This window comes from Suncus etruscus, chromosome 12, assembly GCF_024139225.1.
Source record: "Suncus etruscus isolate mSunEtr1 chromosome 12, mSunEtr1.pri.cur, whole genome shotgun sequence".
In the NCBI taxonomy this organism is placed as follows: Eukaryota; Metazoa; Chordata; class Mammalia; order Eulipotyphla; family Soricidae; genus Suncus; species Suncus etruscus.
The window spans coordinates 85,323,871-85,337,686 of NC_064859.1; the positions used below are offsets into that span (position 1 = coordinate 85,323,871).

Below are 13,816 nucleotides of genomic sequence, written 5' to 3' on the forward strand. Positions count from 1 at the left end.
TTTTATATGTACTTTGGGTCCACACCTGAACAGTACTTAGGGGTTACTCTTGGCAGTGCTGAGTTCATATGAGATGCCAAAGATCAAACCCAAGTTAGTGGCCTGCAATTCAAATGTCTATATAAGGGGTTGTAGCATTAACACAGTGGCAGGGTGTTTACCTTGCATACTGCTGACCCAGGATACACCCAGAATCCCTATGGTCCCCGAGGATGTCAGCAGCAATTTCTGAGCAGAGCCAGGAGTAACCCCTGAGTGATGCTGGGTGTGCTCCCATCCCCCCCGAAAAAAAAAATAAAATAAAAAACCAAAAAGACTGGGGCTGGAGCGATGACGTAGCGGTAGGGCATTTGTCTCGCACATGGCTGACCAAGGACAGACCTCAGTTGGAACTCCCAGCATCCTACATGGTCCCCAATTTCTGAGTGCATTGCCAGGAGTAACCAGGAATGTCACCTGGTATGGCCCAAAAAATCCAAAATAAATAAAGGGCACAACAATTTAATCTTAAATCAGAGACAAGAGGGACTGGAAAGTGATAGCACAGCAGATAGGGCATCTGCCTCCCACCAGGGTTCAATTCCCAGCATTCCTTATCATCCCTGGTATCACCTACCAAGGGTGATTTCTGAGTGCAGAACCAGGAGTGTCATCAGGTGTGGCCCCCATACAAAACAAAGAGGAATAGCAAAGTCTGACTAGCAAACTACCAAGTGATAAATGAGAGATGCCTCAAAATGAAATCCAGCTCAGGCTATCTGGCCTATCAAACATGGTATGTGATAACACCTTGCTTTATCAGTGTAGCAGATAAAAACTAGCCATAGGTTGGGAAAGCAGATAAGGGGCTGGAACATACACTTTTCATAGGAAAACTTCAGTTTCCATCCCTTATACTGCAAATGCATGGTCCTCCCAAGCACCACACCAAAGGTTTAGAAGTATCCTCTTAAAGCACTATGCCAAGAGTAGTCCCCAAGTACTTCTCAGGTGGGTCTCACACAAAATTCCCTAAAGTCAGAGAGAGAGGCACAGGGGTAGAGTTTGTATTTTAGCCCTGGCACACATGGCACCACATGTTAAAAAAAAATGTTAAGGGGCTGGAGAGAGAGCATGGAAGTAAGGCATTTGCCTTGCATGCGGAAGGATGATGGTTCGAATCCCGGCATCCCATATGGTCTCCTGAGCCTGCCAGGAGCGATTTCTGAGCATAGAGCCAGGAGTGACCCCTGAGCACTGCTGGGTGTGACCCAAAACCCAAAACCCAAAACCAAAAAAAAAAAAAAAAAAAAAAAAGTTAAATAACATGGAGCCAAAGAGACAGTACAGCACTAGGGCGTTTGCCTTGCAAGCAGCCAATTCAGGGCAGACGGTGGCTTGAATCCCAGCAACCCAAAAGGTACCCTGTGCTCGTGCTCGCCAGGAGCAATTTCTGAGCACAGAGCCAAAAACAAAACAAACAAACAAAAAACCAATTAACAGGAACCGGCCTTGCAAGCAGCCGATCCAGGACCGAAATTGGTTGGTTCAAATCCTGGTGTCCCATATGGTACCCCGTGCCTGCCAGACAGCAGGAGTAACCCCTGAGCACCGCCGGGTGTAGCCCAAAAACCAAACCAAACAAAAACAAAAACAAAAACAAAAAACCCAACTAACAATCAATTAAAGTTATCAGAACTGAAGACTTTGTAGATGAGCTTAATGGGGGATAAGGGAGATGGGAGGAGGAACCTGAGACTGGTGGAGGAAAGCAGACTCTAGTGGTGGGGTGTGATTAAAATGATATATTCAGTTGGTCCGATGGCAGTGGTTTATCAGAACTTATTAACGTTAGTATCACAAAAGTTGGTATATAACACCCCCACTGCTCAATCTGACTGGCTTTAAAAAAAAGAATGATATATTTATGAGAAGTCTGAGTAACAAAATTTTAAATACTGCTATCTCATAAAGTTTTAAAAGTAAAGGAATGTATTGGAGGCCTAACAAAGCTGTGTTCGCTTAAACAATAATTTAGTTTTTACCTTATTTATAATTGCTATAGCTGTATAGTATTTATTGAACATTTTCAAAATAAATTTTACTGTCTTATATTTTATAAATTTGAAAAATTTACACTATCTTTCCCAATAAAAAACAAAATTATCCATAAACACCATGGCCATCATAATATAAGGAAGACAGTACCTGGGACAGCATGCCTGTTCTGCAAATAACCCACCTCAGTTTGAGCCCCAGCACCACACATGGTTGGTTCCCTGAACACTATAAGGAATGATCCATGAGCATTGCACAGCATCCCAACCCAAAAGTTTGAATCTTATCTTTTAAGTATGCTTTTCCATTTTTTTTTTTGGTGTCACATCCGGTGACAGGGGTTACTCCTGGGGTTCTGCGATCAGAAGTCACACCCATCAGGCTCGGGGAACCTGATGGGATACCGGGATTCGAACCAGGGTCCGTCCTGTGTTAAATGTGTTAAATGTCCTACCTACTCCAGCCCCTTAAAGTGTACTTTAAAGATCATTACTTGTGCCAGAGAGATAGTACAGGGGGTAAGGTAATTTTTCCTTGCATGCAGCTGACCCTGGTTCAATCCTTAGTACCACATAAGGTCATCCAAGGAGTGAACACTGAGTATAGCCAACAAGTTCTGACCACAGCAGTATGGCCCCCAAAACAAATAAAAAGAAAACCTCACAAATTATTGTTGTACTTTAAAACAACTAAAATTGTGTTAAAGTAGAGGCCAAAGAGATGGAATAGCAGGTAAGGCATTTGTCTAGCCCGCAGTGATTGGGTTTGATTGGTGACATCCCATATAGTCCCCCCAAGCTCACCAAGGAGTGATTTCTGAGTGCAGAGCCAGGAGTAATGCAGGAGTAACAACTGAGCACCACAGGTATGGCCCACAAACCAGACACTATGGCTAAAATGTAGTTCATTCTACATGCTCAAATACATCCCTAATCAGACTCTGGACAAATAACAGCTACTGAGCTCCTGAGGGATTGAGTTGTCTCTTCTTCCCAAACCCAATCCTCCCTCCTATACAAACAATAAAAGAAAATGGGAGAAGAGGTGTCATTTGGGAGTGAAAGAATATTTCTCAGTTAAAACAAAGGAAAATAGGTCCGGAGAGATAGCATGGAGGTAAGGCGTTTGCCTTTCATGCTGAAGGTTGGTGATTCAAATCCCAGAATCCCATATGGTCCCGAGTTTGCCAGGAGCGATTTCTGAGCATAGAGCCAGGAGTAACCCCTGAGCGCTCCCGGGTGTAACCCCACCCCCCACCAAAAAAATCCAAAACCCAGCAACAACAACAATGGAAAATAAACTACACACTAAGTTGACAAAATGTCGGCTGGAGAAATAGCAGAGCAGTAGGACGTTTGCCTTGCAAGCAGCCGCCCCGGACCAACGGCGATTTAAATATCCCGGCATCCCATATGGTCCCCCTATGCCTACCAGGAGCAATTTCTGAGCACAGAGCCAAGAGTAACAACCCCTGAGTGCTGCCAGGTGTGGACCCCCCCCCCCCCCGCAAAAAAAGAAAGAAAAATGTCAACATCAGTCACATCAATTAATACTAAGAACCCTTAAAGAAATGTTATTTTCCCTCAAGAATGTTAAAATCTTACTTAAAATCTTTGCAATCGGCATCCATTCCATTTGGCAAACCTCTGCCATTTATTTTAGAATCATCATCCTCTCCTTGTTTAAGGTCTCTATTTTGGTCCTCCTCAAATGGAGAAGCCTTGCCTTTTTGATCTCCTTTCTCAGGTCCATCTGTTTCAGCATCTCTAGTACCCTGAAAAAGGAGACTTTATTTGATTCTGACCTAACACTACATTATGATGCATAGATATGATAAAAGATCTTATTTTAATTTCAATCAACAATTTTTGAAGGTCAAAATAACCAAGTTCAATAGTGAATGACAATAGAACTAAGGCAATCTTAACTACAGCAGTGACAAAAATATTAATACCACAATCATGTTAAAACTATTTAATGAAGTTAAAGATTTTGTTTAATCACTTCCATATCATGTACTGTTTAATAAGCAACTTTAAACTTGCAAAATATTTTTAAAATATCTGATTTTTTAAAACGTTCAATATCTCCCCAAATATCGAATATTTTATAATTTTAAGGGGCCAAGGAAAGAAAACAACGGAACTGACAGCTACTCAATGTCCTTTGACTTTAGGAAAAAACAGAAAAAGAGATTGACTTAAAGATAAATAACAAGAGCAGTTACCAAATCTTTATTAATACTTACAAAAGTTCCTTTCCTAAATCGAGAATCCAATTTATCAGCTGGAGAAGAACTTAATACATATTCTACCATGCTCACGCCAAGACCTCCACTTTCTGATCGCGGAGACAGTATTGCATTTACTTCACTGTTTCCATGAAAACCCTGTCCAGATCTTCTCTGTACCATAATAGGCTGGGACATTGAATGGTCTGTTTGGAAGAAGGACAGAATTATCTATTTGGGCAATCAAACCAAACAGGATGTTCTTGTACAAACTGACATACTAAAGAAAATCAACAATTACAAAAATTTTAAATGCTACTGAATTTCATTGAAATGCAAACTCTTTATCTACCTATTTCTTGAGAAGAAACAAAGTCATATGGCAACAAATGAATAAAAGACTAGGTGAAGAATTAACAAGCCAGAGACCAGAGAAATAGCACAGTGGTAGGGCATTTGCCTTGCACGGGGCCAACCTGGGACAGACCTGGGTTTGATCCCCGGCATCCCATATGGTCTTCCGAGCCCTCCAGGAGTGATTTCTGAGCACAGAGCCAGGAGTAAGTAACCCCCAAGCGCCAACACCAAAACCAAACAAACAAAAATGAATTAACAAGTCAAAAACTGTTCCTGGAGACAAAAACCTGAAGGCTCAATTGCCTATTTTACTATGCTTTGGAATGCTTTACATGTCTCAATCCAAACAAACAATTAAATTACCGGGCCGGAGAGATAGCACAGCGGTGTTTGCCTTGCAAGCAGCAGATCCAGGACCCAAGGTGGTTGGTTCGAATCCCTGCGTCCCATATGTCCCCTGTGCCTGCCAAGAGCTATTTCTGAGCAGATAAGCCAGGAGTAACCCCTGAGCACTGCCAGGTGTGGCCCAAAAACCAAAAAAAAAAAAAAAAATTAAATTACAAGTGATTCAAAAAAATAGTTTAGTAGGGGCCGGAGAGATAGCACAGTGGTGGTATGGCATTTGCCTTGCACACAGTCGATCCAGGATGGATAGTGCCTCAAATCCCGACAGCGGTGTTTGCCTTGCAAGCAGCAGATCCAGGACCCAAGGTGGTTGGTTCGAATCCCTGCGTCCCATATGGTCCCCAGTGCCTGCCAGGAATGATTTCTGAACACAGAGCCAAGAGTAACCCAAGCCATGGGAGATGTGACCCAAAATTCAAAGGAAAAAAAAAAGTTTAGTTCAAAGAAAGTTTTAAAGCCCCTCCTAAGAGGCTTGGTATATTGCTTTGCATTTTTGAGTTCAAAGGAAACACGGAAGTATTTTATTTGTTGGAGATCACACACAATAGATGCTCAGCTGACCATCTGTGATACCAAGGATCAAACCCCCGTATTTTCTCCAAAATTCAAGAAATCTGGGGCTGGAGAGGTGGCGCTAGAGGTAAGGTGTTTGCCTTGTAAGCACTAGCCTAGGACAGACCGCGGTTTGATCCCCCAGGGTCCCATATGATCCCCCCTCAAGCCAGGAGCTATTTTTGAGCCCATAAGCCAGGAGTAAACCCTATAGGTGTGGCCCCCAAAAAAACAAAAACAGAAAACAAAACAAGGGGGCCGGTGAGATAGCATGGAGGTAAGGCCTTTGCCTTCCATGCAGAGGACGGTGGTTTGAATCCCAGCATCCCATCTGGTACCCCGAGCCTTCCAGGGGCAATTTCTGAACATAGAGCCAGGAGTAACCCCTGAGCACTGCCCGGTGTGACCCAAAAACAAACAAAAAACAAAAAACAAAAACAAAAACAAATCAAAATTCAAGAAATTTCAACCAAGTTTCTATCTTCTTAAATTCTGACTATAAATACTCCTATAATTTTCTAACTCCTTGAGTTTTATCTTTGTGGCAATTATTTCAGTCTTAATAACATAGTTTAGAAATATGGGGCCAAAGTTATAGCACAGTGGGTAGGGTATTTGCCTTGCACATGGACTAGCTGGGTTCGATCCCCAGCATCCCATATGGTCCTAATACCTGCCAGGAGTGATTTCTAATGCAAAGCCAACTCTGCTAGGTGTGGCCCAAAAACCAAAACCACCCCCCCCCCCCAAAAAAAGAAGAATTTTAAAATCTTTTTAACAGGCACACAAAATTGGCAATATCAGGTTAGGACAAAAAGTAATTTTTTAAGTAATTAATTTTAAGGGGCTGGAGCCATAGCTCTGTGGTAGGGCATTTGCCTTGCATGCAGCCAAGTGGGGTCAGCCCAGGTTCAAACCCCAGGCATCCCATATGGTCACCTTAGTCTGCCAGTACTGATTTCTGAGCGCAGAGCCAGGAGTAACCCCTCAGCACGGCCAGGCCAAAAAAAAAAAAAAAAGGTAGTTAGTTAAATAAATTGTCTTAGTATATTTTAATGGTTTGGAAATACCTGATAATTTGCAAACAAAATATAAGGCCAATCTAATAATGATCATTTTGAAGTGCCTGTATGTTACTATTGTCATTTTGTATAGTTTAAATCAAACTGCATTACACTGTTATAAAATGGGAAAACTTACCCAAAAAAATACTGTCACATGTCTTAAAATACTATTTCACTTTCTTTTAACAGCATTTTTCTTTATTTACTATAGATACCAAAAATGTCCAACTTCCACTCCCTTTCTGAGATTTCTACCATCTGAGACATGGTAGAGACATGGTGCAACACAACCAACCTCAGTTCCCTCTGGCATAACATGTGACTGCCAGGGGTCATTCCAGAGCAGTGACAAGAATAGTCCCTGAACATGGCCTAGAGAACCAACCCTGTCCAGAAATTTCCTTCCCTTTTTGGGTTTGGCGAATGTTGAAGCTGGAGTAAGGTATAATTAGATAAAACAGCCACTGAAATATGATATTTAGAGAGGTTTTGAGCCACACCTGGCAGTAGTCAGAGGACCACATATAGGGCCATGGAAGCAAACAAGAGTCAGGCAAGTGTATTAACACCTTGCTCTATCTTCCCACCCCCCACATATTAGAGTTTAATATAGAAAAATTTCCCAGGTTTGATCTCCAACACAATATATAGTCTCCAGTCCTTCTAGGTGAGATCTCTGGGAGCAGGGCCAAGTAAACTCTGAGAACCATGGATAGGAGCCCTCATGCAAACAAAACAACAAAAATTAAGTAAGTGGAGCCAAGGTAATTTAAAACGAAACAGTAAAATAAGCAATTAGAGTTAATTTAAATAAGAAAATATGTATATGACAATTTATGAATTCCAAAGACAACACCATTTCCTTCCCAGTATCATGTGGAGGTAAAAGGGTTTAAGAAAAATTTCTCATATTTATACCAACTTACGAGAAGTTCCCCATGCAGTCTCTCTCCATTCATCATCCCCAAGAAATATGCCTTTTTGTCCATCTTTTGTTGACTCATCAGGTTCCCAAAACTTTTTGGTAGGCAAAAGCTATTTAGAGTAGGAAAAAAAATTATATTGAAAATTTGTTACTTACAAACAGTATATTAAAAGAAGCAAACTTACCACAGATACGTGACAATTTAGCTTTTCAATGCTACTGAAAATTCAGCTTATTTTAATCTAACAGTTTCTACTTTGAATACTAATAATTTAGTCTGGATGTTCAAAGTTCACCTGATTTTTCGCATTTCACAACGTTAATGCTATGCGATATTTTTTATAAATAAAATTGTTTAAAAGACACACTAAATGTCTTGCTCCAGATAATACAATGAAATCTACCAAATGTCTGCAGTTTTCCTTTTTTACTTCCAAGTATTACCTTTATATCACTTTCGATCCTACAGTGGCAAAATATATGCTTTTGTTCTTACTGCATTTTAATGGTACAACCCTTTCACTGTTCTGAATTCACACACACGCACACACTCCAATTCCAAAGCTGGAAGAAGAGACAAATCAGTCAAACATGTTGGAAATAAAAATCCTGCACTATGCTCTACACCTATCCTATGTGCCACAACACCTAAGGACAGTGTTGATATAACCATTCACTGATTATTCAAATGGCAGATTCCTAATCTTATTTTAATTTCATGAAGGACTTTCTACTTACAGAAATCCTGACACTTAAGAGGGAGCAGACTAAAGACAAATGTAGTGAGCATTTGGTATTTTAAAGAAGCATCTGTAGGCTACTCAACCCTTAACTCCATAAGATTGCCCACTCATTGCTCAGTCAAATCTAAATACATTTATCTATTTCTACTATTACATTTAACACAACGAATAAACAATGTTTGCTTAAGTGTATGATGATCTTATTTTTAGACAACTCATACATATAACCTATGGTAAAGTAACTTAACACCTAAAGAGGGACAAAGTTTTGGTAGCATGCAGGTTTGGGATTTCAGTTTGCGTGAAGATGAGGATTAACAATAAATCAGCAGCTAACACACCACTGAGAAAATGCAGTGTATATTATCAGGGTTTGGCGGTGGTGCTGGGCTTGAAGATGAGATGGAGCAACAGATGTGAGAACATCAAAAATGATGTTGCTAAAGAGTATGATGAGACCTATTAAGGACATGCTAAAGAAACTGCAACTACACGGAAGCAACAGGAAATCAAGACTGACATTTTAGAAAACACAAATTTGTAAATGTAGAGTAATGGATACTCTAGAGCCACAAAGGCAAACCTATGGCACGCGTGCCAGCGGTAGCACGTGAAGGCCTTGCAGTTGGCACGCAATTAAGATATGCGGTGAGTGCTGCTTAGTTTTTAGATACCAAAATCTTGTTATTAAGGTTTAATTTATGTGCTGGCACTTTTGAGGAAATTCTGTGGTTTTGTGCACCTGGTTCTATGGTTTGGGCACTCGGGCTCAAAAAGGTTAGACATCACTGCTAGACTAAAGACAAGCAAATCAGTTTAAGAAAATCACAGGATCAGGGCCAGAGTGCACAACCAACCCAAGTTTCAGTCCCTGGTATCCTATACGGTTCCCCAGGGCACAGGCAGGAGTAATTCCCAAGTGTGAAAACAGAAACTTCAGCATCACTATGGTGTGGCCCCCCAAAAAAACATGAGAGGGGAGAGAGAAAGGAGGGAGAGAAGTAAGAGGGGGGAGGGTGAGAGAGAGAGAGAGAGAGAGAGAGAGAGAGAGAGAGAGAGAGAGAGAGAGAGAGAGAGAGAGAGAGAGAGAGAGAGAGAGAGAAGGGAGAGAGGAGAGATCACTGAAGCAGGGTACTAAAAGAACCAAGGAAAAAAATTAAGTAGATTGAGACAATTAAAAATCGAGAAAGTATAAAAACAAACAAGGCAGGTAGACAAAACGGATGTAAAAATAATCTCTATAAAACTTGCATTAACTGGAAAAATGAGTCAGTATTTTAAAAATGCCATACTTGACAATTAAATTGAACATTTATTCACAGTAAGCCTCAAGCTAATCTCTTTAAAGTATGGTTTTCTGTATTAAGTAAATAATTTCAGGCACAGAATAATGGTTCCTGAAAGAATATAAAAATATTTTTATCCTATAATTCACGAAAAAAGTTATTAAGAGTAACAATAAATGGGCAATAAAATTTGGCAAGAGCCAGAGACGTAGTAACAGTAGGTAAAGCACTTCCCTTGCATGCAGCCCACCAATCTGACTTGATCCCTGGCATCCCATATGGTCAGTCCCCGAAGCATGCCATGAGTGATCCCGGAACTTCAAGGGTATAGTCCCCCTCCTCTAATAGTCATCACAGACCCAGAACTCGATGATCTATGCTAATCATTTGAGATAATCAAATTCCAGAACCTCTTTGAGGTAACTTACTTCAGAACCTAAGTCTTCTGAAGTAAAATTCTGTGTGGTGCCTGAACTGCCTACTGTTTTAAAATACAAACTGCATGACTGGGGGGGGGGGGGGGACTGAAAAGCATTTTACTAACTGTGCTTCACATACAATTTACCTTACACAGAAAATAATTTCATTATTGAAAAAAGCGGATTTCCTTTCAAAGCCTGTGCTAATGTTCTTAAAACAGTTTCCTGTGATGGGCTCATCCACAATAATTACACTTTTAAAGAAAGCTACAAACACGATCAGGACTAAGTAAAATGGATTAAATTCAAGATAAACAGTTAAAAAATACATAAAAGCAGGGCCAAAGTGATGGCACAGCAGTAGAGCATTTACCTTGCCAAGGCTGACCCAGGACAGACTGTGGTTTGATCCCCTGGCATCCCATATGATCCCCCAACCCAGGGGCGATTTATGAGCTCCTAAGCATCACCTGTGTGACCCCAAAACCAAAACATAAAAACATTTCACTGTACATTTGCTGGGACTGGAGCAAATTTACAGCAGGAAGTCACTGGCCTTGCATGTGTTTAACACACTGAATATGGTTCCCTAGGGCCCTCCATGAATGATCGCTTCAGCACAGCTGTGTGAGCCAAAACCTAAAAAAATTAAAATTAAGAGATTTGGGGGACCGGAGCAATAGCACAGCCGTAGGACGTTTGTCTTGCATGCGGTTGAACTGGGATGGGCTCAGGTTCGATCCCCAGCATTCCATATGGTCCCCCCTGAGCCTTTGAGAGATGAGAGAGAGGACAAAGAGGAGAAAAGAGAGAGGGAGAGAGAGAAGAAAAAGGAGAGGAGAGGAGAGGAGAGGAGAGGAGAGGAGAGGAGAGGAGAGGAGAGAGAGAGAGAGAGAGAGAGAGAGAGAGAGAGAGAGAGAGAGAGAGAGAGAGAGAGAGAGAGAGATATTGATTCTTGTCTCCAGACTCTTACAGTAGAAATAGGGAAGTACGTTTCGCTTATGAACAAGGGGAAGAACTTAAAAATCTGTGAAATAGAAGTTAGATATAGCACAGCGGTAGGGCACTTGCCTTGCAAGTGGCCAATACAGGACCAACAGTGGTTCAAATTCTGACATTCCATGTGGTCCCCCATGCCTGCCAGAAAAAATTTCTGAGCAGAAAGCCAGAAGTAACCCCTGAGCGCTGCCAAGTATGGCCCAAAAACAAACAAAAAAAAAAAAATTGTGAAATACACCACCTACTGCTATGTAGTTTCTTTAAAAAAAAATAAATAAGGTCCTAAACCAAAACAAGCAACTATATTTCCAGTCAACCCATTTGGTTCTCCCAGCTCTGCAAACATTATGTGGACAGGCACCACCACACATAACTGCCCATTCTTCATTAGCTTCTCACTTCAAACAGCATTTACAGCTTGTCTTCTCCATCTCCAAATGATTGATCAAAAAAAGAATGACCTCAAAATTAATCCTAGGTCAGAATTTATTAACTTCTGTCTTTTGTAATATAAACTGTTAATGCAAAGTTACCAAGTCAAATGCACAAAATACTAGAAATTAAAAAGACTTACAAGCAGAAGACAGGGATCACTGGCAGAAACACGTTTCAAATACCTGAATGGACCCCCACCCCCATTCCTTACCCTGGAGTGCAGGAAAATAATTGGCTATACTTCCAATTATGTTTTTAAATTAACTCCTTACATAATATACCAAACTTAGGATGCTTTTAAAAAGGGGGGTATTAGAAATTATGCCATAATTTGGGGCAGGGGAGAGCTCAAAGGACGAAGCATTTGACCTGTGAAGCCTACGGATTCTGGCACTGCAGGCCTGACCTGAGTGTCATAAGGATGACTGCTGGGTTTCAGAAACGCCAGTCCAAATCTGTAAGGAGTAGCCCCAAAGCACCCTGAGCAGTACATATGAGACTGTTCACCCTTCTCAAAATTATGCCAGGATAACAGATTGTATCTTTATTGTCTTGGAAAAATCAAGATTTTTGCCAGTTGGTTGGAGGTCATTCCTGGCAGTGCTTGGGGATATCCCAGGAATCAGCCATATGCAAGGCAACACCCTTACTATTAGTTCTGAACTATCAATAGCTCTTGCACTTGGGCAAATCAAGATGTAAGGTATCTGATAATAGGAATTCATAGAGACAAGCATAAATGCTAGTTAGTGTATAAAAGGTACAAATTCCCTAGAATACACAGAATTGTGCTTTCCTAAACATTTTCTATTAATAATATCACTATGTATTAATTTCCAAATCACCATTTCCCTAAATTTTATCAATTCCTAGTATCCCTTTAAATCATCAGGAAATATTAGATAATATTACTTCCATTTGGAAGTATTTCTGTAAAGTCAAATCATTCATGAGTTCAAGCACTATTTGTGGTCTTGAGCTAGTTTATGAATTACTATAAATGAGAATCTGCAGATTGAGAACAAAGTTGCTATCAGTTTCTAAAATGAAAACAAACTACCTGGAAGAATGCCTATTATGCCTATTATAATATCAAACATGGGAATTTTACTTAGTTTCACTATCAGAAGTACGAATTCTTTAATATTGTGAAATACAAGTAACAAGACTGGAGAGAGAGCACAAAGGTCTGGAGCACATACTTTGCATACAGAAGGTCCAGGCTCCATGCAAAAAACACAAATAGTACAGTAACATGTAAGCAGCTAATAAAAACTAAGGTATCTCAACATTATTCATCACAAAATCTTTTATCTAGAGTTGTTAGCTTTCTTCTTTGAAGTCTGAGTATCTTAGGAGGACCACAAGCCCTCGCTTCTTAAGAAGAACAGTTGCCTAATAGGTGCCACATTTTGCCTAATAGGTGCCACATTTTGTATAAACAAACAGAATTAGGGAAGTGGTAACAGAACAGGGTTAGGGACCCTATCTTGAATTTACCTACTACCCCAGACTCAATCCCTAACTCCGGAAACTTCGAACACAGCATCTGGGGGCTCTAGCTCTTGACTATAGGTAGACCAGTTAGCTGAAAATAAGCCATAGCGGCCCCTGGACCCTCAAGAGTATTGCTTGGGAACTCCGTCCTACCCCAAGAACAAAAACCCCAACAAAATGGGAAACAGAATTAAGTGCATTGTCTGAATTTACAAAGAAAGTTAGTAAATGGCAATATTAAGATGAATCCCTATTGAATTCTTAAACCCCATTTTCCTCTTACAGGCATCCAAAATTCAGATCAGGACTGGATGCAGTATACAATTAACGTGCTTGTCTAGCATGTAGCTGTGGCTATGCCCCACCTCAAACCCGGGTACAGCATATGATCCCTGAACACCACTGAGTACTGCCCAAAAGAGCAAAATTAAAAACGAGACATAATAGGGACCGAAGGAATTACACAGTGGGCAGGGCATTTGCCTTGCACATGGCCCAACCTGGTTCATCCATGGCATCCTATATGTTCCCTGAGCCTACCAGTAGTAACCCTCAGCGCTGCCAGGTGTGACCCAAAGCAAAACAAAAAAATGATAGTCTAAAACAACATATTTCTGAAAGTATTAGGGCCTATTAGAAACTAAGAAAAACTGGATAAGGAACGTTCATTAATTCAATGGCAGAGAACTTAACTTGGGATACATGAGGCCCTGGGTTTGATCCCTGATATCATAAAAGACAGTTTAGTTTTAGATATAATATTTATCCTTTAAGGAAAAAGTTTGGTGTCATATTCAACTCATTAAAAAATGTGGGTTTTGGGGGCCGGAGCAGTGGCACAGACGGTAAGGCCTTGTATGCAGCTAA

The 13,816-nt window shown here is 40.7% G+C and overlaps 1 protein-coding gene across 9 annotated transcripts in view; it reads right to left on the minus strand.

The window, feature by feature from the left end:
- The window catches only part of PUM2 (pumilio RNA binding family member 2), an 81,527-nt gene that overhangs the window by 48,710 nt on the left and 19,001 nt on the right, over positions 1-13,816 (minus strand). For all 9 annotated transcript variants that reach the window (XM_049784813.1, XM_049784815.1, XM_049784820.1 and 6 more), the window contains 3 exons: positions 7,572-7,680; positions 4,286-4,473; positions 3,642-3,811 (listed from right to left, as the gene is read on the minus strand). In XM_049784813.1, the coding sequence (XP_049640770.1) occupies positions 3,642-3,811; positions 4,286-4,473; positions 7,572-7,680 (467 nt within the window). The remainder of the gene's footprint in view (positions 1-3,641; positions 3,812-4,285; positions 4,474-7,571; positions 7,681-13,816) is intronic.